General features: G+C 54.6%; 6 protein-coding genes across 6 annotated transcripts; 1 reads left to right on the forward strand and 5 right to left on the reverse strand.

Annotated features, from left to right (window-relative positions):
* Positions 1-660: 660 nt before the first annotated feature.
* On the forward strand, positions 661-3,594 carry PHACADRAFT_249479 (uncharacterized protein; the record flags this gene model as incomplete). Its single annotated transcript, XM_007391707.1, has 5 exons — positions 661-700; positions 766-907; positions 964-1,131; positions 1,193-2,693; positions 2,749-3,594. The coding sequence occupies 5 exons, from the start codon at positions 664-666 to the stop codon at positions 3,196-3,198; spliced, it is 2,298 nt and encodes a 765-aa protein (XP_007391769.1). The 3' UTR covers positions 3,199-3,594.
* Positions 3,595-3,611: 17 nt separating this feature from the next.
* On the reverse strand, positions 3,612-4,919 carry PHACADRAFT_191520 (uncharacterized protein; the record flags this gene model as incomplete). Its single annotated transcript, XM_007391708.1, has 5 exons — positions 3,612-3,962; positions 4,019-4,080; positions 4,136-4,559; positions 4,613-4,629; positions 4,703-4,919. 5 exons carry the CDS (start codon positions 4,917-4,919, stop codon positions 3,612-3,614), a joined length of 1,071 nt encoding a protein of 356 aa, XP_007391770.1.
* An 81-nt stretch (positions 4,920-5,000) lies between these two features.
* On the reverse strand, positions 5,001-17,885 carry PHACADRAFT_169675 (uncharacterized protein). Its single transcript, XM_007391709.1, has 28 exons — positions 16,786-17,885; positions 16,311-16,726; positions 16,188-16,247; positions 12,988-16,134; positions 12,871-12,937; positions 12,675-12,822; positions 12,322-12,619; positions 11,474-12,272; positions 11,318-11,424; positions 11,044-11,259; positions 10,926-10,990; positions 10,464-10,877; positions 10,152-10,410; positions 9,464-10,096; positions 8,693-9,409; positions 8,173-8,643; positions 7,129-7,678; positions 7,021-7,075; positions 6,781-6,971; positions 6,721-6,728; positions 6,631-6,661; positions 6,474-6,578; positions 6,367-6,423; positions 6,146-6,304; positions 6,031-6,092; positions 5,964-5,977; positions 5,779-5,911; positions 5,001-5,722 (listed from the first exon to the last, which is right to left on the reverse strand). Exons 1-28 carry the CDS (start codon positions 17,696-17,698, stop codon positions 5,246-5,248), a joined length of 10,572 nt encoding a protein of 3,523 aa, XP_007391771.1. The 5' UTR covers positions 17,699-17,885; the 3' UTR covers positions 5,001-5,245.
* Positions 17,886-18,028: 143 nt separating this feature from the next.
* PHACADRAFT_249487 (uncharacterized protein) lies at positions 18,029-20,192 on the reverse strand. Its single transcript, XM_007391710.1, has 3 exons — positions 19,716-20,192; positions 19,408-19,653; positions 18,029-19,346 (listed from the first exon to the last, which is right to left on the reverse strand). Exons 1-3 carry the CDS (start codon positions 20,169-20,171, stop codon positions 18,651-18,653), a joined length of 1,398 nt encoding a protein of 465 aa, XP_007391772.1. The 5' UTR covers positions 20,172-20,192; the 3' UTR covers positions 18,029-18,650.
* Positions 20,193-20,483: 291 nt separating this feature from the next.
* Positions 20,484-21,324, reverse strand: PHACADRAFT_249489 (uncharacterized protein). Its single transcript, XM_007391711.1, has 4 exons — positions 21,303-21,324; positions 21,042-21,220; positions 20,945-20,977; positions 20,484-20,887 (listed from the first exon to the last, which is right to left on the reverse strand). The coding sequence occupies exons 1-4, from the start codon at positions 21,313-21,315 to the stop codon at positions 20,807-20,809; spliced, it is 306 nt and encodes a 101-aa protein (XP_007391773.1). The 5' UTR covers positions 21,316-21,324; the 3' UTR covers positions 20,484-20,806.
* Positions 21,325-21,844: 520 nt separating this feature from the next.
* PHACADRAFT_157491 (uncharacterized protein) lies at positions 21,845-23,154 on the reverse strand (the record flags this gene model as incomplete). Its single annotated transcript, XM_007391712.1, has 5 exons — positions 21,845-22,293; positions 22,342-22,516; positions 22,575-22,687; positions 22,742-22,921; positions 23,016-23,154. 5 exons carry the CDS (start codon positions 23,152-23,154, stop codon positions 21,845-21,847), a joined length of 1,056 nt encoding a protein of 351 aa, XP_007391774.1.
* Positions 23,155-23,235: the final 81 nt, after the last annotated feature.

The raw sequence follows: 23,235 nt of genomic DNA on the forward strand, positions 1-23,235 counted from the left end.
TTTTCGTGACACATTGGAGGATCGCCACATTCATGGTGTAGAAAACATGGCAGAATCGGCTTCGTTCCCTCGGACCACCAATGTGTGGCAACAGGAAATTGACGAGATTGTCAATAATGCTGATTAATGTAGTAGCAGCGTGACCTCCGCATATATATACCAAATAAACAACTAATTATCCACACATTTACTGCCTGTTGTGCACGAAATTGTACGGCGGCAAGAGGAAATCCGGTCCAGAAAAATTGACCGACTTATGTGCGAACTGCTAATGTTACACGGAATCCGCACATATGTGTTGCGGACGTACGCTCGGGCGTGTTGCAGACGTGAACTCATACGGTCCGAACGATGTCGGAATACTCCTGATTTTCAGACGCACTGACTCTTGAGATCAGACGCGCGGCTTCTGCTCTCCGCGAGCGCTTTTCACCTGGTTATCACCCGTGCGCAAGTTGGCGGTGTACCGCTGTCGAAACGTAATACGGTAAACGTTCTGGGGCAAGCACGCAACCAACGCCAAATCGATCAGCATAGACGGCGCTAAGCACACGTGCTACCCAAAATCTAGTGCATATAAAGTAGCGTCGTACCAGCTTTCCCTCCCCCATTCTCTCTTCTTCCCCCCTCAACATCTCCATCTCCATCCTTAGGCGTCTCGCAATGGTTCACTCCAGCGTCCTCGGTTTCCCCCGCATCGGTAAGCAATGGGCAACCCCAAAGGTTTGGCAGGCAAGGGTCACTGACGTTTTGAATGTTAATTAGGCGCCAACCGTGAAGTCAAGAAGGCTGTTGAGGCGTACTGGGCTGGCAAGCTCTCTGCCGACGAGCTCACCAAGGCTGCTGCCGATGTCAAGAAGACCAGCTGGACCAGCCTCAAGCAGCACGGTGTCGACTTCATCCCCAGGTACGCCGACGTCTATCTTGTAACGTGAAACACCGCGCTAATCAGGTGATACATAGTGGCGACTTCTCCCTCTACGACCACGTCTTAGACCATTCTGCCGCGTTTAACGTCATTCCCAAGCGTTACCTCGGCCACAAACTTTCCCCCCTCGATGTCTACTTCGCAATGGGCCGTGGCCGTCAGGGTGATGGTGTCGATGTCCCCGCTTCTGAGATGAAGAAGTGGTACGTAATTTTCCTAACATGGACTATCTGCGCGGCTTCTCATCACCTCGTGATATTCTAGGTTCGACTCCAACTATCACTTCGTCGTCCCAGAGTTCTCTGAGGAGACCGAGTTCAAGCTTCTCTTCAACAAGGCTGTTGAAGAGTTCAAGGAGGCTCAGCTCGCTGGCGTTGTTACCCGTCCCGTCGTCCTCGGCCCTATCTCCTTCCTTGTCCTCGGCAAGGCGGCTAAGGAGGCTAAGCCTGGCTTCCAGCCCATCTCCCTCCTCCCCAAGCTGCTCCTCGTCTACAAGCAGCTCTTGAGCGAGCTCAAAGATGCTGGCGCAGAGTGGGTCCAGGTCGACGAGCCCATCCTCGTTCTCGACGTCGCTGCTAACCACGAGGCTGCCTTCTCGACCGCCTACAAGGAGCTCGTCCCCGTCGCCCCTGCCATCCTGCTCGCAACCTACTACGGCCGCCTCGACTCTAATGTCAAAATCGTCCCCAAGCTCGGCGTTGCTGGTCTCCATATCGACCTCGATCGCGCTCCCGAGCAGCTCACACAGGTCCTCGAGGTTATCAAGTCCACCAACATCGTCCTTTCCCTCGGCGTCGTCTCCGGTCGTAGCATCTGGAAAAACGATATCGCTGCTTCCGTGAAGCTTGGCCAGAAAGCCATTGAGGTCATTGGCAGCGAGCGCGTCATCGTCGCGACCTCTTCTTCGCTTCTTCACACTCCTGTCACCCTCGCGGGCGAGAAGAAGATGTCCGCCGAGCACAAGGACTGGTTCGCATTCGCTCTCGAGAAAGCCGAGGAGGTTGCCACCATCGCTGCCGTCCTGTCTAGCTCTCAGGACTCCAAGGTCACTGCTGCCTTCGAGGCCAACAAGGCTTCGATCACCAAGCGCCGCGACTTCGAGCGCACCTCTGACGATGCCGTCCGCAAGCGCGTTGCTGCCATCACCCCCGATATGCTGAACCGCAAGAGTCCCTTCGCTGTCCGCAATGAGGTCCAGAAGCAGAAGCTCCAGCTCCCCAAGTTCCCCACCACTACGATTGGGTCTTTCCCCCAGACCAAGGAGATTCGTACCGCTCGTGCCAAGCTCGGCAAGAAGGAGATCACCGAGGAGGAGTACAATGAGTTCATCAAGAAGGAGATTGAGAGCGTTGTTCGCTTCCAGGAGCGCATTGGCCTTGACATGCTCGTTCACGGTGAACCTGAACGCAACGACATGGTTCAGTACTTTGGCGAGCGTCTCAACGGCTTCGTCTTCACCGAGAACGCCTGGGTCCAGTCCTACGGCTCTCGCTACGTCCGCCCTCCCATCATCGTCTCTGATGTCTCCCGCCCTGGCCCTATGACCGTCGAGTGGTCTAAGTACGCCCAGAGCCTCACCACCAAGCCTATGAAGGGAATGTTGACCGGCCCCGTCACTATTCTCAACTGGTCTTTCCCTCGTGTCGATGTCTCGCGTGAGGTCCAGTGCAAACAGCTCGCGCTCGCGCTCCGCGATGAGGTCATCGACCTTGAGCATGCTGGCATTCACGCTGTCCAGGTTGATGAGCCCGCTCTCCGTGAGGGTGTAAGTTTCATTCACCTGTTTCTGATATGGGCCTTGACTGATTACTTCTGTATAGCTTCCTCTTCGCAGGGTTGACTGGGATGCGTATCTCGGTTGGGCTCTTCCTTCCTTCAAGCTCGCCACCGCCGGCGTCACCGATGCTCTGCAGACCCACTCCCACTTCTGCTATTCCGACTTCGACGACATCTTCAGCTCCATTCAGGACCTTGACGCCGATGTCATCTCTATCGAGGCCTCGAAGAGCGACTTGAAGCTGCTCAACACCTTCAAGCGGTACGGCTACTCCAACAAGATTGGCCCCGGTGTCTACGACATCCACTCCCCTCGTGTTCCCTCTGAGCAGGAGATCAAGGACCGCATCGCTGCGATGCTCCAGACTCTCCCGGCTGACCTCCTGTACGTCAACCCTGACTGTGGTCTCAAGACCCGTGGCTGGAAGGAGACGGAGGCGTCGCTCGCCAACCTCGTCAACGCCGCTCGCTGGGCCCGCCAGAACCACGCTTAAACGCGATCATCCTTGCGCTTCAACAGCGCCCGCTTTTACGGTTAACTTAAGTGGGCCGTCGTCGTTCTTTCGGACGCGACGTGCGCAATGTTCAACCAAAGGGTTAGTTGTGGCGAAGTGATAATTATTATCGGGCCGAGGAGCCATAGCGTGGCCGCCGGACAGGCTGGGACGTCTCGCTGCTCTCATGTTTTCATGCGCGGCGGACGGATTGGACCTACCTTCTCGTGCACTCACTGTCTTCAGTAGTGTGCGATGGGTGCGGCGGCTGCGTCGGAGATGACATGGTGCTCATTGGATTTCAACAATCCGAACCAAAAGCGCTTCAACTGCGAGGAGCTGTATGATCGAATCTGATGTACTAGTGCAAAATGCAATACATTTCGTGTACCCAACATGACTACGGCGCGTGCTCAGTCGAGAGCGATACTGCCAACGCAAACGTATTCGCCTTCGGGGCCCCAGCTGCCCATCTTGCAGACTTGAATCTCATCGATGGTGTATTCTCCAAGGCCTACCTCGACAGATTTCCGCCTATCGTTTCGCCTTTGCATTGCAGTTACTGACACTTCTGCAGCTGCCTCTGTGAGCTCGGGAACAGAAATATCTGCTTCTTTTACTGTGGCTTCAGCAGCCACGCCTTGGTTCTGGACCTTGATAGCCTCGAAGGCCGGCGACGAGAGGACAGCGGTGTACGAGAATGGCACCCGCGGACCTCTAGGTTTAGGGCGTCGATAAACTGTGTTCAGGATCGTACAGTGCAACTGCGAAGCCGAGCTCACGTCAGCTTGAGCCAAGCCCGCACACCGGCGGCGCTCACCTTGAGGGGTCGCCTCTCGTTAACGACGAGCCCCGCCTTCCTGAACTCCCCGTTCACAAACTCTAGAAAAACCCCGTCAGCGACGGTAAGTGTCGCTGCATGCGAGCTAGCACTGACCTGCGACGCGCTTCAAGTGACGCGCGTCTTCGCTATCGAGCGATGGGCCCGCCCACATGACGTGCGCGCGCTCGGGGTCGCCCCTGTCAGGGCGCATGATGTCGACGTGCCGCAGCGCGACACGGAGCGGTGCGCCCGCGAGCAGCGCCTGCACGCGCGGCCGCAGTTCGCGCAGGAGCGCGAGGGCTGCGGCGACCGTGCGCGGGGTCCCGGATGCGCTCTCTCCAGCCTGGGTGGAAGCAGGGCCTGATCTGGAAGGCAAGGCGTCGGGTAAGGCGTCGCTGAGGGACATGACCCCGAGCGTGATGTGCAGCCTGCGTGGGGAGATGACGACGGATTCATCGAGCCCCGGGATCGCGGGCGCGCTGTCGAGCAGCGAGCGCGTGAAGGCGGACACGCGCTCGCGCAGGTCGGCGTGGTGGCCCTGTGGGAAGCCGTGTGAGAGCGGGTCCGTAAAACAGCGGGACAGATATCTACCAGAGGCAGTGCGAGAACTGCCCACCGTGATGTGTACGTTGTTTCTCAGCAAACCTTGTGGTGCTAGCGTAAGATGAAAATGCCACTGACAGTGTGTCAACGGAGGCTTTGACTCGTACTTCTCTCGTACAGGGGCACTTGGATCCTCCTGCGCACCATCCTGAGTACTGCCTCCGCCGTGTTTCGCAGGTCTATCGCGACGACTGTCTCCACGGCCGCGTCCGCGCCAGTTGCCACGCCCGGACCCGCGGTATCCTCCAGATTTGTTTGCGGTGCCTTCACCAGGGGTCGGCGGTTTACCAGACATATTAGTGAAAGCAGATGCGATAGTTATGGTCGACGTGAGTACTCTGAACGTTCGAGCTCCACAGCTCGCAAGCATATGGCAGACTACACTTTCCTATTTGGTGTTAGGACCGAATATTTATTAGACGCCTACCAAGCCGCCGATGAAACATATAAAACGGCGGAGGTGCATTAAACGGAAAACTTTAGGTGTCTCGCATAGTACATACAGGATTTGCACTTGGGTATTAATGTAACTTGTACATGAGAACTAGAGCAAAAAAGACCGCAGGGTAAACATAAATGTAAAGCAATAACTGCGGGACGAGCAACCGACGCAACACGTCACTACGATTTCTCCCATGGATTCGCCCGATCATAAAGGTCCTCCGCAGCCGGGACGGTCATCTGCTCCGCAATCGGCACCGACCGCGAGCTGCCCACCGACGCCCGGTGGCTCCACGCAGCAGCAGATGACCGCTGCTCAGAGTCGTGGTGCTCCGAGATGCGTGTCATCAGTCGCGGGTTCTCCTGACGCCGTGGCATCTCCTCGACGCGTAGATCTGAGCTGCTGCTCTCGCCGTTGAAGAGGTAATCTTTCGAACGTGGCGAGCTGTTCGCCGTGAGCGTCGGCGTGGAGTCTGAGGTCCCTGTCCTCAACTCAGGTACGCCCGGAAGTGAGGCTTGTGAGTCAATGCCGTCCGTGACTCTGATTATGGGCTTCTCCATCGCGAGTGCAGCGCGAAGACGCTGCTCGACCTGCTCATGTCGACGTGTCTTCTTTCCGCCCTGCCAGATAAGTACGCCTGCAACTATACCTGACACCTGTGGATGCTGTAAGCGATCGCGCAGATATGCATGTCTTCAAAACGTGCACTCACGAAGGCTGCAGGGAGAGTCGTTGCTGTCGTCCACGCTGGTCGTTCGAAGCGATCCATACTCCACATACATGCACTTAGCAGGCATTGGAAGAAGGAATTGAGGTCGTTCATGACGCAAATCCACAGAGCGAGTCTAGATTACAACTGTTCAAACTTGCCTCCACATTCGGTTGAATCTGACTTACTCTATCGGAAATGCCTGTGCATGCCGTAGTCAGTAAACGGATTGACAAGACATTACATGCTACGTACTCGATGAGTGGACGTTCCGTGAGGTCGGTACCAAGTCTGCGACTGCATAAACTTGTGTTGCTCTGCAAACAGATCTTGTAGAAATCCGCAGGCAAATAAAGCTTCAATGACATACGATAGTGCAAATCGGCTTGCTCCTTGTCAGTTAGGACGTGTATATGATTCTCATCGTATAGCGGGTCCGGCAGATCGTTGTTGTCGTACAAGTCTGGTATGCCTGCCTTTTTCCGGCGTTTAATTGTGATCCTCTGGTAACGCCATATCTTCGTTACACCTAAGGCGAAAGCCATGGAAACTCAGCAAGACGTGTCTTACATGCACGTAAAGACGACTCACGCCAAGTATCCAACACGCGGAAGGGAATTAGGCCGATACTGGTCGCCGTGAATAGACCTAGATTCCGTGAGTAATAGAGCCAACTTCACAAATGTGGGGAAGCATACCAGTTTCCACTTGCTGGCAAAGCTCAACCCAGAAATCCTGGTCGTTTTTGTTGTGAAGGTTGATCATTCTTGCGAGGAAGAGCACGATGCCCGTGCCCCAAAACACTGAAAGTAGCATTAGCACCATGAGGCGAGAACATGTGGCGGGTATACTCACCTACAAGGAAACCGTATATTGTGACAATGATCTGTCGGTGGAAGATGCGTCAACCTCCAAAGAGCAGACGGCATTGCGACCCGCACTTACGCCCATAGCTAAAATCAAGATCAGCATCTGTTTTGTATACACGTCACATGATAGACTCACGAGTTTTCATGAAAGCCCATACGCCACTAGCAATCCGCCGGTACCGGTCGCGCTTCGAGAGAACATCCTCGACATGACGGTCCAGATTATCTTCATGCATCTGGCCTTTCTCTGCGTCGGAAGTCGGCTCCCGGACGGGAACGTCCGGAAGCACTACGGTACATTTACGCGAGTACCAGTCGAGCGGCGGGCTGCGCACGTTCTAGCACGTTCCCCGGGTATAAAAGTGAAGATACTCACATGACAATTGCATTGGCCGCATTGGTCAAAGTGGATACTGTAGCAATGGCAGGGTCTGGAGGAAGCGGCTTGTCAACAAGCCAGGGGTCACAACCGGGTTCGGCGTACCTATCACGTCGAGGTGCTCCACTATGTCGTCCTCGTGGTGTTTGTCGTCCACCTCTCCGTCGCACGCGCTCAAGGCGCTGCCTATCATACCGAAGTGGTCGCCGTTTCCACGATAGACCACATTCTCGGCAGAGCCCTCCAACGCGATCGAACCCCTCCGCTGTCGGCCGTCGACTGTTGACTCGTTGGCTGGTGCCTTTCCCCGCACCACATCGGGATGTTGGTGGTGGTAGTACGAATCTGCATGCCTCCGGTTCATGATATGGGTCTGGATCTTGCTTGAAGTCATTCTGGGTGTGCTGGGGCCACTGAGGGGAGGCCTGTCGGACGGCACCGCTGTCGTGTGCGAGCGTGGTCGCGCATGGCCGCTGCCTTCAGGCTGGGGTGTGAATTGAGGGGTCGGAGGTGATGCCACTGACTGCGCTGGAGTCCTTGGGCTGCCTAGCACGGTGGCGAGAGAGCGCGACCTGGGCCGCCCTTGTCCGCCTCCCTGATAGACGTCAGGGAGGGGATTATACTGGCCGCGCTTGACGCGGACTGAGTGCATGACCTTGAGGGACGGAGGGAATGAGAGGTCGTCAACGAAGCGTGAAGAAACGTTAGTGGTCGTGAAAGAGGAGGTTGTTGTGTCGGGGTAAGGGACGAGTAAATAGTAATAGTCATTGGAGGTGGAGTGCACTCAGGCTAGGCGCAAGAGACGCCTCGTCCGATGCCAAGTGCAGCTTATGGCGCTTATTATTATGTCATAGGGGCTGTCCTCCGAACATCCGGCCGCGAGTTTCCCTCGTGTGCCCGTTCTGGTCCGCACGACAAACAAGGACTGACAGCGATAGGGGTATATTCTCCGGACAACAAAACAGATTACTACTAACGCAAGAACACTGCTCACACGTAGGAGTCGGAGACAGACCGATGCTCTAGCGGCGGCCGAGCCGTTTCCGGAGTACTAGGGCGTATTGAAGACGTCGAGGATGCAATGGTCTGACGGACATTAAACCAACGTTAAACCCACGAAGATCAACTAGTAAAAATAGAGGCACGTACCGATACCGAGCTAGTGGAGTCCATGCTGCTTCGCACCCGGGACGCTGAGCGGCGACGCTTAAAGACTTTGAGGAGCTGTCGCTTGGGTTTTCGGTTCTCTAGCTCGGATGCACTAGACACCTCGTCTGGGATCATAGATTCTGGCTCTGTCATCAAGCCCAGTGCCGACACCGATAAGTTCTTGTCCTTTTCGTATGGCGTCTGTTTCCCCTTGATCGTCATAGTGGAAATCGTCCGCAGTCGTTTGGGTATTCCTGGAATGAGCGACTGCTGCCGGGTCTGTGGGCTTGCTGCGCCACTTCCTCTCGGGGTATTTGTCTGGTGATTATGTCCCTTCGAAACCCACTTGGTCTTTGATATGATCTCACGGGCGACAGGAAGCACCGGCACAAGGGGCTGGTTGAAAGCTATCTTAACCCAGCCCTTCCAGTTCCTGCCTGATGGAATGAATTGGTCGACCAGTTCCTCAAACTGCGAAAGTGAGCAGATATTTTGTTTCGATAAGAACGAGATCACTTACACTGCACGTCTGGTTTCTGTACTCGAGGTCTCGCGTCCGAATCCGAGCGTCCCGACAGAAGAATGAATTCTCCTTCATGATGCTAAGCAGCAGATGCAGACTCGACACCTTCACCCACACGAACGTCTTCTGGGACGACCGCGTCTTCATCACCGCCGCGTCATCCGTTTCCTGCTTGCGACGCGTCGATGTCCTAGATTCGTTTGACGTTCTCGACATTTGCCCCGACGAACTCGTCGACAGGGCGAACAGTGCGTCCGAGGACTTCGTTTTTTCCAGCCTCGGCACACCCAATGCGTCGTTTTGCGCCACCTTGCGCAGGTCCGTGAATGAGCGCGAAGTCGGCGTCTTACGCAGGCCCGGCACTGTCAGCGTGTTCTCGCGCGACGGCGAAGGCAGATCCGCAGATGCACGACGCGTGGGTCTCGGCGCGGGGCTGTGAACCGAGGGCGTTGGAAGTGGGCTGCGGAAATCTACAGGCGATGACGGAGCTGATGGGGGCAGGTGTAGGTCCTCGATATCATGCTCAGGCGTGTCCTCACCACCGTTCTGCTGTCTCCGCCTGCGTGCCGGCCAGACATACTCCATAATTCGGCGTCCGACTCTTGAATCGATCTGCAAACGCATTGGATGTAGACTGAGCTCGAAGCTCTGGTAGATGGTGATGCCTCCGACAGGCGGTAGAACAGTCCACTCTGCAACGCAGAATAACTTCCGCTTTCGAGGTCATGTCAGTCGATTGTGGACTACTCTATGGTGCAAATGGCTTACCTTGACGAGTGGGTGACTCGCAGGCTCGTCATACTTCGACAAGATCTCCGTCCACTCTGCATCAGCAGCGCCATCGAACGCCTGCAGATCGCCGACCAACAAGTTATTGACCGTCGAACTGTCTTGTCTATTGAGCCAGTGGAAGTCAATATCGCGCATTGCTAGCTTGGCGAGTAGTTGTTCATGCCGGTCGATCATGCGCCACGAAATCTCCGAGGACGATGCGTGCAGCAGCAACGCCGACTTCTGTGCTGCTAGGCCATCCGCCTTATCCTGGGCAAGTTTGATGGCCTCGAAGACGTAGTCAAGCTCCTCTGCTAGAAGCAGGATGTGCGCATCGATTTTGAGCTTCTCAACTTCGCCCAATTCACCGTGGCCTTGCAGCTTCCGTTCTGCTTCGCGTCGTGTCTCGACTGCAAGCCGGAGACGGTACTGGAGTTTGGCCACGACATCCGCAGCAGAAGCCAGATTGGTGAAGTCGTAACTGAAAAGCATCTTCTCCAGCCTGTCGGCACGCATCTTGTGCGCCGCATCGGAGAACAGGATGAGGTTCGTGACGATGTTTGAAATGGCTTGGAAGTGACGATCATTAGCAGTGACAGTGAATCGTGGCACATGAATCCGGACGAGATCCTACGGAAGTGATTATTAATAGTGGTGTATATTATGAAAGAGCAGCCACACTTACGTTCTGGCTCTCCAGATGGTTGACACTTTGGTCATCGGAATCGCTACTCTTGCGAGTGACGGAGTTGACGTTGTTTCGTAGCCGAAGCCTGTTAAATTTGTCGTACTGGAGTGTGGCGTCCGTCTGAGGCACCAGCCTGTCGAAGAAGTTGGTTCCGCACTTCAAGTCGATGAGCACCTCGAGTGGTACCACGCCTTGGCCGAACTTGTTGATAGCGGAGGGCGAGAACGCCTGTAGGCCCGTCAACGAGGCGAAGTTCCTTGGAGTGAGATGTAAGCTATGCCCAAGAATATGTTTCTATTTTTATCTCACCTGCTCATAACGCGTCCACTGATAGGGTCGTCGACATTTGCGTCGTCGAGAATGTGGTACGATTGTAGCTTGCCCTGCACAGCAGCCAAGACACAGACAGATTCGGTACTAGTCTCACTTCGAAGCACGATTTGAGGCTTGAGCAGCAGACAGAAGTGTGCTTTACTCAGCGACACTCCTTCCGACCAACCCTTCAGCGGGTCCTTGATGTCAGGATGCTGAGCATTCGGCTCGACTGAGATATCAACGGACGGCCTTCGGTCATCGTCGCCGCCGCCCAGAATCTTGCGGACAGCCTGTGCAGCAGCTTGGGCGCTTGTAGCAGCGATTGATCCCCTGTGTCTTCCTTCCTCCGCTCCGTGCTGCAAGTTAGCAATAGCCGCTAAGGCTTGGTCTCGGATAAATTTGACAGCGCTATGCCCAGTCAATAGCGAGGCCATAAAAGACTAAGAAAGAACACACCGGGTAGCCATATGGTATTCGAAGCCCCGATGCGAGCGAGAGCAGTGGTAGTATTGCATTATTATCTGCACAGCAACATGGTCAGAACTACCAGAGATAGAAAGAGGAAGATGCTTACATCGCGAATTATATTGTCGAGATAGAGATTAGGGCAGTGTACTTGATACACGTTATCGAAATTTGCCCAGTCGTCAGGGCTTACAGAGTCAGCAGGCATATAATAAGTTAGTGGTCCAGTGTGAAACGCGCTCTGAGACTGCGCGTCCACCTTCTTGAGGTGAGCGACATAACCTTCCAGCAGCGATATCATGTATTTTGTGTCGACACTTGACTTCTATAGGCGCAGACCATCAGTTATATATATTGCATCGTGAAGTGGACAGCGAACGCACATCCGAGGCGGATAGACCTGGCGAACATGGGTCTGAGCCACCAGTTAACTGATTTTGGAGCTCCTCAATACGCTCCAATGCAATGGCCATTTGGATGCGAGGCACAGCTGGGAAGCAGGCGTTAGCGAAAAAAAAAACATTTTTGACAATACGTACATGCTTCCTTGCCGAGGAAACATTCATGGCTGTCTTCGTCGCCAAACTTCGTATATTCCACGCGATCTTTCATCTGATTGAGATAATGACGCTTGAAATATGTGAACCGTGGGCAAGACCCGACGAGGAGATCGTGTACTTCTGGGTCGCTACTCGGTGACCAGTTCAAATCAATAAAGTCATCCATGTCGATCCATTTAGAGCCCTTTGCGGTAGCGGGAATGCCTTCCCTCGTGCGGTACGTACTCTCAACCTGCGAGGGCTCTAGCGGAATACGTTGCTTGAGGGGCTCTTGGAAGATAGCGAGCATGGTTCGGAGTTCCATGTTGTCCAGCACCACTTCAACTGCATAGAAAGGCTTGTGCGTGACTGTTTTAGTAGTTCCATCGGGCTTGGCAATGACACTCTCCTGAGCACGTTGATGCATATCCGCTGTGAAGCGTCCTATCGAGGCCTTCAGACCAACAAACGGTGTCACGCCATCTGTCCAGGCATCCTGACTCTCGTCCATATAGACGTGCGACAAGAACAATCGAGGGATCTCGATGCGGTATTTGATTGTCGCCAGATGCTGACCGAACTTAGGAGAGAGCGGTCGCTTGTGTTTGTAGCGACGACCTTGACGAATGGGCAGGGACTTGCCATCGAAAAGTGTCCACCACGACCAGAACTGCGCAAAGACAGACGGAGAAAGGTGAATACTACTGTGCTTGGTTGCACCGACTTGTAGGCCTGAAGTGAGGGAGAGCGCCAAGTGAATGAAGTCGGATCGGAAACCGGCGTACGAGTCTTCTGCGCTCTGTACTCGTAATTAGTATCCGAGCTTGGAAACAGATAGCATGACGTACGTTAACAAGAGGTTTGTGATCTTTCTTCTCTAGCTTTACCGCGAAATGAGGTTTCGAGTCAAAAAAGCGACAGTGCCGATGGAAGGCATCGCCAGTGCACTTGATGCATTCCGAGTCACACGACCGCTCGAGAGAGATACCCACACCAAATCGAGAGCCTGCACCAAATTTGGCGACGACCTTGCGAGACCGCCGCGTCTTGCGAAGTCGAGTGGTATACTGTTTCCATTGGGATGAAGGGTCATCATGGTCCACAGGCGAATTCATGGTCGATGTCTCTCCGTATGATTCTTCCACGCTATACTCGTGCATCAGCCAACCACCTTCTACGCGAACGGGCGGGCGAGACGTACTTCGGAACGATGATCATGAGACTCTCGCTTGTCAATTGGATCAGCTCATGCTGTGGGTTTGGATGGTTAATCCTGAGAGTAGGACTGCCTTCCCAGCATAGCGCAAAGCCCGACCCTGGGCCACGGAGAGCATGAGGGTCGTTGGAGCCTACTGCAATGTTAGCGGATGATGTGAGAGGGATCGAGACGACCCAACCTTTCATGTGCAGATGAACTTCATTTTCGAACGTAACTCGGAACCTCCAGTGAAACACTAACCGCAGCTGTCCACTTGTCAACCGCGTCCGGTCAAAGGAAGAGTAGACAGGCGTACCTTGTCCCAAAATCCAATTGCAGGAGAGCTATCCCTTGGTGCATGTGAAAGCGTATCCACCACTCTCATGATGTCCTGCGTGACCGGCCCATAGCTAAGACCCCACGCGAAATCCGTCACGTCATCGGTGTTGACGCGGATGTGCGGATGCGCGTAGGTCTTTACCGGCATTATGGTCTTTGGTATCGTGATGTACAGCGGTGACGCGCCATGGAGTCCGGCATGTGGACGAACAATTGCGCAGTCCACCCATTCGACAGACTCTTCCGTGCCCATCTCCTCCGCGATGACTACATTGCTATCGAATATCAGACCGGCCTCCCCTATCTTTGAATGCGCGGGGATATTCAGCAGCGGGAGAGGGTATTCTCGGGAAGACAGACGCAGGGAGGAGACAGAGAAGTTGAGGTGCATCGGAATCAGCAGCGAATACTTCATATCCTTCGGCATCCCACCACCCTCTTTGTACAGGAAGTCCGGAAGGCCATCGACGGTGAAGGAGGGGCCCGCTAACTTGAGATTCAAATCCTCGCATTTCAGTCGGAACATGGGCGGCACAAACGCAGGTTCGACGATCGGCACCAGGTCATCGTCATTATCGCCGTATAACGAGCTTTTGATGTATAGCCTTCTACTGTCCGCCTGTTGCTGTCGGATCTGCTGTACTCGAGCTTGTTTGAAACGCGATATCCAAACTCCAGAATGAACTTGGTTCAGCCGGAGGCGTGCTTCTTCAATAGAGATTGTATGCTCGGACGTGAATTGGAAGTCAGAATGAATGCCTGTCGCCGAAGGAGGCAGCTCTTCTCCTCTGGCTGCTAATATGGTGGTCGCCTTCGCTTCGAAGGCGCCGTCGCGATCTGAGCGTATCCGTGCCGCGTCAAATCCCGTTCGCCAGATGAGACCAAGTCGTGCCTCGAACGGATCGTCGGCCGCCTCAGCGCAAAGACAGCCCAGACGAAGGGAGACGTTTGGTACAATTTTCGCGTCCTCAGCCTCAGGAGTCGGCGGGTTGAAAAACTGACCGGTGGGTACCATGCGGACAAGGTGCTTCATCGACTTCAGAGTGATGTTGATGTCGAGAATGAGATCGGCGAGGACGTAGTCGAATGGGATGCGCAGGCGAGCGCTGTGGCCTTCCGCGATGATACCCATGGGGCGAATATCGGGCTGAATGTCGATGGAGAACTTGAGCAAGCGAGCCAGCTCTTCCCAGACTGGCCGGATGGCGCCATCACGCTCGACAGAGACGGGTACTGACAGGAGAATGCTTTCCCAGCCTAGATTCAGTTTGCCGTTGCTGCCCTTGCGGAAGGTAAGATTCGTTATGCGCATGTACAGCTTCATTCTGAGGGGGAACTTCCAAAGGAGCTGGACCCTGTCCACATGACATTGCAGGGCAACCGACAAGGTGGAGGGCCCGCGGTCCACAGGCGGCCTAGGTTTCGGAGGAGGAAGAATATTCTTCAACGCCTCGGCAGCAAGGAGCAGGTTGTATGCGTGAGCCAAGTGAACGCTGCCCCGTATGCGTGATACAGCGACCGAAACGGCACAGTCATCCTTCGTGCCCGCCATAGGAATGCCGCCGAGGCGGCGCCCGGAGATAACGGCGCCGACAGTCACTTGTTCAACCCTCAAATACTCCTTTGACCTGTAGTCCTCGCTAATGTCGCCAACACCAAAGGGGTCGTCAGCAACATATCGCGTCGCGAGCGCATCGCGCAGGGCGGTGTCCCAGAGCACGATCTCAACCAAAGCGCGTTCGGACTGCGAGAGCGTGGCGGCGCCGGTGCCTCCTGCGGCAGTCGAGAGCAATTCGGTCGCTAGTGACAGCTGCAAGCGTTTCTGGGTTCGTGGGATGATGTCTGCCAGGCCCTTCGAATGCGTGTCGCGCAGGGAACAATAGTGGAAGCCAATCCCGGTATGGAAGGCGACGCCACGCAAGATAGCCATATCTTCTCCAGGCGCGAGGTCTGGCCCTGCTATAAAGACCATGAATCGACCAATTGCGAACGATGTGGAAATGCCTGCAGGGAGCGCGCTCAGTAGGTATTTCGGATTACTGGGTGTTGGAGGAGTAATCGATTGTTCTGTGCTGGAAATGCTGGTAAGCACAATTTTGAGTGCGGCCATTGCGTCCGGCTGCCAGAGTTCGACGGACAGCGCCTCGGTAGAACACGAAGTGTCTAGGAAGAGGGACGGCGCGTCGATCGCGACACCCTCTCCAGCTTCATCCGCAAGCTCTCCGAAACCGTGCCCTCGAGCAACAAACTGCACGGTATCCAGCGAGACTAATGGTTCACCGGGGTAGAGCGAACCACCAGTAGCACCTTCAGCATCATGGACATTGCCCTCGGGCCCTCGAACGATGCTGATGAACGTTCTGTGCAGCTCGGCCCGTCCGTCGATGCGCATTCGCAGACGAGGTCGGTCAGGATCCGGAGACACCTTAGTGAACTTGCTGTCTGGAAGGACCTGGAAAGCGGTGTCGAAGGTAGCCACGAAACCACTTGTTCGGGTCTCAAGGGCAAAGGGTGATGTCTCCTCGGAACCAATGAGACGAACGCAGATATCGCCGACATGGAAACCGAAAGATAATCTGGGCACTGGATAGAGAACAGGAGGGAGTAATGGTGGAGGTTCAGACGGTGAAGGCGTCCTAGGAAGTTTCTTCCGATCTAATAATTGCTTGATAATCTCCAGACGTCCGGTGATCTCGATGTTACCGAGCGAGAGTCTTGCAATAAGGAACTGAGCGTTTGGATCACCGGAAAGGAACGAAGGGCCCTGCAGCCACGGGGATGGCCACTGAGAAATAAGGACCTCCATTTTCAAGGGTCCTACTGAAAGGACTCGCAAACGATCTTGTGGGGCTCCGGCACCCATTCGGTCGAGAGAAGCGTGCTCGACCGAGAAGCTGACCTGATAAACGTCAGCGGTGAGGGGATCGCCTGGCGCACTGGTGCGGCCAAGGTGCTCTCGGTGCAGAGAAATGCGATCTGGATGACTTAAGTCGACATTGACCGCTATCTGTTCGAGGTTCGCAGTGAAGGTCTCTGTATGTTGGTCTGCCTGTATCGTCATGTGATGCACAAGGGTAACACTAGGAAAGTTGATACGAATGGCTTTGAGCATAGAGATTCTAGCCTACGTAAATTTAGAACAGGAAGCGAGATAAAGCAACGACTAGAGTAACATACGACTGCCTTTCGCGCTTGTATCCTCTTTGACGGGTGCTTCTCCCGCCAACGGAACCGTGCCTATAGCGCCATAGAAGAGACCATGAGTGCATATAACGATATATTGCAACGCCGAGAACTTACGGAAAGAGAGCTCACGGAAAGCGCTCCCATTAAGGGGGAATTTGGAGACAGCGGAGAAGCCCATAGGATCGACGAACGCGGCGACAACGGCGGACTGGAGAAGGGCGGACTTGCCGCACTCTGTGGGCTCGTGATGCTTCTGGGGATCATTATGTCTCCGGGACTCGCCATGCTTGCAGGGCTGGCTACACCATCAGGGCTGGGCACAGGTCGAGGCGGAGTGGAAGGGTCATTTTCAGAGGGCTTGCGGAGCGCCTTCAGAATGTCCAGGATGTGTTGCACAACTTCCACGTCAAGGTTTACCGGGCCAGCACCGAAAGAAATATCCAGCCCATGACGTTCTACTTGCTGCCGAGGATTCAGTCGAACAGATGTTGCGAACGCCACCTGGGGGATGGCGAAGAAAGCGTGCCGGCCTGATACGCATTTATCAGGTGTGAAGGTGCATAAAGATAAACGAAGAGTGTGTACATACCTCTGATAGGACTCTTCAGTTCCTCCAGCAGCACATCGGAAGCAACTCCGAGGACTTCGTGAATATTTAGAGACAACGCAACTGCGACCTGAGTAGAGCCCCACGCTCGTCCCCACGTCCGTCTAAGGCTATTCTTGACCCTTGTATTGAAGTTGGCGACACTTGCAAGCCGCCTATGGATTGCTCGGGTTGGTGTTACGGGTACTGGTCTCGTGGTCGTGTTCGAATTATCGAGCTGGGTGAACGCGACACTGGTGTGGAACTTGGCCTTGCGGACGACGAGTTCGGCACCAGAAATAACGGACGACGAGACAATCGCAGAGTTGATCTCCAAGTCCAGAACCTGAGTCAGCGTAGGGAGGGCCCGTATCATGACACGGAGCACGGACACGACAGCGGCGCGTAAGGTAGGGCGGACGTACGGCTCCAGCGACGACCACACCCATTGACCCGCTGGCTTCAGCATAGCCAGCGCGCGTTGCAGGGCGGGGTAAGCATCGAGCACGGACACGCGTTGCTTCTGAGTATTGCCTGTGGACGACCTCTTCAGTGGGCGTTGCTGGCCGGTCTTAGCGAGTTCAAGCCGGAACCCCTCGACCCGTATCGAGAAACGGCTCGCGTCAAGCGCAGAGGGTTTGTGATAGGACAAGCCTATGCGGTCAATGTGCAGCATGCTGTTCCCCGCACGGAAGTATATTCCTCGTATCGAGCGCAAGCTGACGCTTTGCACTCTCAGACGGCGAGAGACCAAGCGAAGAATGGTAGGGCCCAGGAACGAGCGAAATAGCAGAGAAAAGATGATGATTCGTAGAAGCCATATGACGAGGTAAGCTAACGTCGAGTCTTTTGGTTTCCAGAGAAGGAGCGTGCTGAAAAAGAGCGGGACGGAGGAAAGATGTTGCAGCAGAGACATGGCGGTTAGTCGTGGAGATGGCGTGTGGTGGTCGTATGGGAGTAGGCAATGCAGGTTCACAACAGGTGCCTGGATGTCGTCGTGTGCTCAGGCTGATAGTGAGTATGGCATATATGAGGTGCTGACAACTTATACTGGGAAGTGGATAGCTGATGAAGCTCTCTGCTGTGCACCGCAACCTCAGCGCGCAAGTACGGCGTCACGATGGGCGCCACGCCCCTGATCGGTCGTTTCTGCCGCTTCTGACAATCCCAGTGTACGTGCGCAGAGACGACGAGAATCGTCGAAGCGTTGCACATGCGACCCATGATCACAAAAAAGAATAGGGACAAGATTTATGATTTCAAGCGACCGACAAGCTATCGACAGTAATGCAACCCAGAAAATATACCCACTCGCCTAGCGTGCTGAGGCGAGTTATCAGGACGACGAATGAACAGCAAATGGGCAACTAAGCAGTGTGATAAATAGATAAGTAGACCAACCAAATAGCACCTGCAGTGGGCTGGTCCCCATATGCAAGTAGATGGTTGGAATTAGAGGTATCATCAACAATGAATGGAAGAGTGGCATTAGGAGTCGTAAAGTAGCGCCCAATCGAACAATACGGAGCAAATGTCGTGGAAAGACGCATTTCAACGACATCGTATGGGAGTATTTGAATATGATAACGTGCGCGGCACTAGTGAGGACATAGAATGCGGTATGGTCGACGATGCGTTGCGGAGGTGCTTCCGAGATGTACCGGTCGAAATGCTGAGGTCTAGAGCAATGCAACAGGTGGATGAACATGTGAAAGGTGCGAGGAGGCGAATATGAATAGTGTGGACGATCGTGACTGCCACGGGGTAGCCGTGGGCGTGAGTATCGTGGATGCGTGAACCGACGAGGTCGTAACGACAAAGTCGGAAGTCGTGAAAGTAACCAATGGCAATAACCGCCGCGCATCCGCTCACAGCGGGAGACTCGCGTTTTTCTCCTGAATGAGCACTCGCAACTCCTGGCGGGAGCTGTCACGGGCCCGGGACCGTGACGGGACGCGGATCCGTTCACGCCAGTCCTTAATCCATGCCCAACGCGCCACTCTCTCCTCGCCTGGAGCCATTGACATCTCGAGCTCGTCCGCGGAGGAAGTTGAATGCGACACTAATGCCTGCAGGTGCTTGCGGCCGAGAATCGGCGCGAGAGAGAGGAACGAGAGGAACACGAGTTTGAAGATTATTTCCGGAGAAGTGAGCAGTGATTGAATGCTTTGTGGAGTTGGCGACGGAGTAGACGCGACTGTCTGGAGGATATCGCCGATCTGGCATGTGACAGCGGTCCAGGGCAAGGAACCGATGAAGGAGCCGAGGAAGCAGTCCAGCATTGGTACTCCACAGACTCCACACGCAATGTTGATCCCCGACCACGGCACAACGCCGATGAGGCGTAGAATCGAGAGTCTGATCCACGGTGACGACTTCGAGCTGTCGGTCGAGGCACCTTCGATTGCGTTCCGCGTAAGGTCAAGTGCCCTCGGAAAATACCTCACGACATACGGCGCTAATGGCGCCGCCAGAAGGCTCGCAAAGATTGATCCGATTGTTGTGAGGAGCGTTAGAAGGACAGTCGCGAGAGCGGGCGAGAACAGAGCGCCTGCAAGGACGTTCTGACGAACACGAAGCAAATCAGTCAGCCTGTGCGAAACGTAGATGTAGTTTATTACATACCCAGAGGACACTGCCCGGAATGGACCAGGCGTGATTCCAAGTAACGATGACAGATAGGACTCCAATGACATGAGCCATCGGTCCTGCTCCGCTCTGAGAGTACCCGTGCAGCTCACGCCCAAGCTGCGCAAGATCGGTGAGATTTCGGGGCCATGCTGTGGTGATAGGCAGGGTGGACATGAAGAACAACAGCAGCGCGGTCGATAGCGGAAACATAGCAATAACGAAGAATACAGGAGTGTGGACCTGGAGTGAACGGGCCATAGTGGTCAGCACAGACCTCCTCGTTCGAAAGAGCACGGACGTACGGATGGTGTGCCATGCCACCACGAAGATGCAGGCTTAATTGCTGTAGGTTTTTCTGAATATGCTTCACGGAAGGACGCAGCTGTTGGTGATGATATCGGCAGGATGCTGTCCTCTGTGCTCGTACTCGAACGGCTTAGACGCGGGGACGAGGGCTCGGAGGAGTACGGTGACTCCTTCTGGGCTGTGTGAAAGAGCTCCATGAAGCGCGAATAGAGCTCGACAAAAGTAGCCTTCGCGAGCAGCTTGTGGGTCGACGACGGAATGTCGAGCTCGAGAGGCGAGACGTCCTTCTGCATAGTGGGAGTGCCTACTGGAGAAGGAGTGTGGCAGAGAGGGGGCAGGTCAGAGTTGGACCGTCGCCGACCGAGGGAACCAAGAGTGAGGGGCGGCCTCACATTTGTAGATGAAGCACGGTGTCTGTTGAGTGGATGAGGTGGAGGAGCGAGGCTGGCCATGCTTCAGGGCGGGAGTCTAGGAGGAGGACTTTGAGAGAGGGAGGCTCCCCGAAATAACCGTTACGAGCTTACAAGTAAAACAAGAGGCAACCCCTCCCGCCGCGGCATCATTCGGCATACGCGTGCCCCAGCGCCAAGCAAGTCACAGAGCTTACGTATATCGCCGGAAACAGTAAATTGTCACCTCAGCCTTCTCCGTCAGCCTCGATCAGTCAGCCAGTCCTCCCACACGAGCCGGCTCCTAGCACCGATCGGTCTGCCGAGGACGACGACCTTCGTCTCAAAGCGGCTCTCGGTAATAATCGTGGGTTTGGAGCCATCTATCATTCAGAGTCAGAAACGGTAGCGACGTTGCTACAGCCATGCGCCGGGCGAGTCATTCCTGATAGACATATCCGCTACCTCGTCCCGCAGAGCCCTGTGCTAATGTTGACACCTCCACCGCGTGCCATCGATGGAATCCCTATACATCTCCCAATAATACTCGCAATACACTGGAGCCCCGCGTTCGGTTGTGCGGTGATAGATGGCACCAAATTTGGATATGGAGAGAACGCATAGATACAATGAGAGCGCAGCCATGAAGCCGAAGGACCCAACCGTCCACACCGAGAGGAGCAGAGAGGATGCTTTGTTTAGTGTCCGGTCCTGCGACTCTCCGTAATAATGGTGCCGAGCTCTTCGAGCTTGCGCTTTGAGCGCAGAAGGGTGCCCAACTATCATAGTCCCATTAGACTTTTGTAGTATACACTTGGCAAATCTTGCAGACATACCCGTTTCTTGGCCAGCTTCCTAGCCTTTTTATCCTATGAAAGTGTAAAAACGACCTTCAATAAAGCAGTCTCTCAAGTGATGGCTTCGAGCACGCACTTTAGAGTTCCTCAATAGTTCCATAACCCGACGCTCATACGCCGCAAATCCGGCGACTTCCCGGACAACAGAGCGGACGAGCTTCGTCCTCACAGACTGAATGCCCTTGCGGTGGGAGGGCTTGGCCCTCTTCTCGAGGGGAGTCGTGGGGTGGCCCTTGTTCAAGCCGACACGGAGGTCTAGTCCAAAAATCGCCAAAAGAAATTGCACTGTCAGCATCCCGGCCCACAATATATCCTGCATAGGAACGCCAACACGCACTGCTGCGAGCCATTTTCTTGAGTGTTGGAGGGAGGCTTGCTCGTATCGAGCTGTGCAGCGTCGAAATCCACACGGGCGGCAAAACTGGTGGCTTAGACCTGTACAGTCCTCCATTACCTAAGTAGTTCTCACGAGCTATTCGATTTGAATGCTTTATATTACGCCAGCGTTTACGATGCGAAACCGTAAAGTTCCTACATGTATAATAGCCGGACCAACATTAGTGTATACGGTATCGAGAACAAGAATAAAAATGTGTATATACAAATCAGTGGGCAGCCACTCCTCTAGACGGAACCCATTGTCGCACAACTTTTACCCTAGAGCTGCCAGAAGATGACTGCACCTTTTGGGCAGGCGGGGAGGTGCGGAAAGAGCTGAGAATATCTCGTGGCGTGCGTGGAGGGGCACTCGAGGGAGGAGACATAGTTGGGGAGTGTGGGAGCGTGCCGCGCGTCCGACCATGGCCATGGCTCCTCTTACCCCCGTCCTCCTCTTCCTCCTCTTCCTCTTCCTCTTCATCTTCGTCCCCCTCCCCGTTATCATCCTGTAAAAATGACCTGTAAGACATTTAACCGGTCCAACAAGCGAACGGTAGCACGTACGGGATCAAAGTCCTCCATCGGACGATCCTGATCTTCGTGGTGTTCATCGTCGCCGTAATCCTCTTCGTCGGAGTAGAAGTGGCCTCTCCAGTCAACGGTGTCCAACTCTGCTGGCGACTGCGGGCGCATGCGCATCCACTGCATGCGTGGCCCGTTCTTCGCAAGCTCACTCACGCGGAAGCCATAAATCTTCGAATGATAAACCTTGCCTTCAGGCTTCTTCTGTCCACCATGGGGGTTGGGGTTGTTGAATGCTGATGACTCAACAAGCTCCTCTTCCGAAGAGCGTGGGGAAGCTGGTGGCGTTGGCTTGTAGAACGGCGCTGGCGCAAGCTCGCGGTAACTCTGGAAGAAGAGATGCGCAAATGTTGTTCCAAAGAACGCACCTAATGATAAATCAGTATAGTAGACACTGAACGACCTATAGTACCCACCGTCAACGCCTTGGAAACGGCTGCTGGGAGGCGCATAAATGTCGTTGCAGTTCGGGCAGTAGAGTTTCACAGTATCGAAGCCAGGCAGATCAGACCTTCCGCTTGGCACAACATGTGTGCCATTACAGAAGACGCGTGGGCATGAGCCAAAGGTTCCGTTTTCGTACTTGTCCACCTACAAGCCGTGAGGCCTTGAGGGTCGAATGAAGGAGACGATGGTCTGGACCACGCACCATGGCCTGTAGCCCGGCCCGCGTCAAGATGAAGCGTTGATGCACAAGACCGTACAGCAATTCAGCTGACGCTTCCACGATAGAGACATCTGGGATTTTGGAGGTTTCCTCATCTGTATTGTAGTAGTCAATAACCTAGGCGTATGCGATGTTGGGTTAATGCGCACCGGGCTCTACGTCAAGGACCATTTCCATCGCCTCTCGCCAAAACGGAACCATCGCATTGAGCCCGGTGAGATTGAAGTCGTCCTCGATGAAGTCTTCCGTGACCTCGCAGAAATACTCATGTCCAGGCAAAGAGCAGAACCAGCTGATCCAAGTCAACGTCGAGGTCGGAGTAGAAGAGCCTATTTCCAAGTCATGATCAGTTACCGTCCCTATCCACCGCCATCCGACGATGGAAGAAACAAGAGAACAACGACATAACGGAGCTCGACTCACTGTACTCTTCCTCTCCTTGAGCTTCCTGCATGACCTCGTCCCCCTCTCCTACGCCGCTCACTCCCTCCTCAGCGTCCTCGAACTCGCCTTCCTGTGCATCCTGGTAGAACGTCTCGTCCTCCGGCGGCCGTCGTGACATGATCACAGGAAGTGCAGGTGCAAGATGCAACGACCGCCGACTGGCACTGCAGAACGTGGACGCCACGAGGATCTCGAGCCA

The sequence above is a fragment of the Phanerochaete carnosa genome, assembly GCF_000300595.1.
Source record: "Phanerochaete carnosa HHB-10118-sp unplaced genomic scaffold PHACAscaffold_2, whole genome shotgun sequence".
In the NCBI taxonomy this organism is placed as follows: Eukaryota; Fungi; Basidiomycota; class Agaricomycetes; order Polyporales; family Phanerochaetaceae; genus Phanerochaete; species Phanerochaete carnosa.

Excerpts from the sequence above, each read along its gene's own strand:
- PHACADRAFT_169675 (XM_007391709.1), bottom strand. The coding sequence starts at position 17,698 with ATGTCTCTGCTGCAACATCTTTCCTCCGTCCCGCTCTTTTTCAGCACG. Across the intron at positions 11,425-11,473 it reads TTTCCTCGGCAAGGAAGCAT|CTGTGCCTCGCATCCAAATG; the intron begins GTACGTATTGTC and ends CCTGCTTCCCAG. Across the intron at positions 5,723-5,778 it reads CGACTCTCCCTGCAGCCTTC|GTGTCAGGTATAGTTGCAGG; the intron begins GTGAGTGCACGT and ends CAGCATCCACAG.
- PHACADRAFT_249487 (XM_007391710.1), bottom strand. The coding sequence starts at position 20,171 with ATGGCCAGCCTCGCTCCTCCACCTCATCCACTCAACAGACACCGTGCT. Across the intron at positions 19,654-19,715 it reads GGTGGCATGGCACACCATCC|GTCCACACTCCTGTATTCTT; the intron begins GTACGTCCGTGC and ends CGTTCACTCCAG. Across the intron at positions 19,347-19,407 it reads TTCCGGGCAGTGTCCTCTGG|AACGTCCTTGCAGGCGCTCT; the intron begins GTATGTAATAAA and ends CGTGTTCGTCAG.
- PHACADRAFT_249489 (XM_007391711.1), bottom strand. Across the intron at positions 20,978-21,041 it reads AACTATTGAGGAACTCTAAA|GATAAAAAGGCTAGGAAGCT; the intron begins GTGCGTGCTCGA and ends ACACTTTCATAG. Across the intron at positions 20,888-20,944 it reads GGAAGCTGGCCAAGAAACGG|TTGGGCACCCTTCTGCGCTC; the intron begins GTATGTCTGCAA and ends GGACTATGATAG.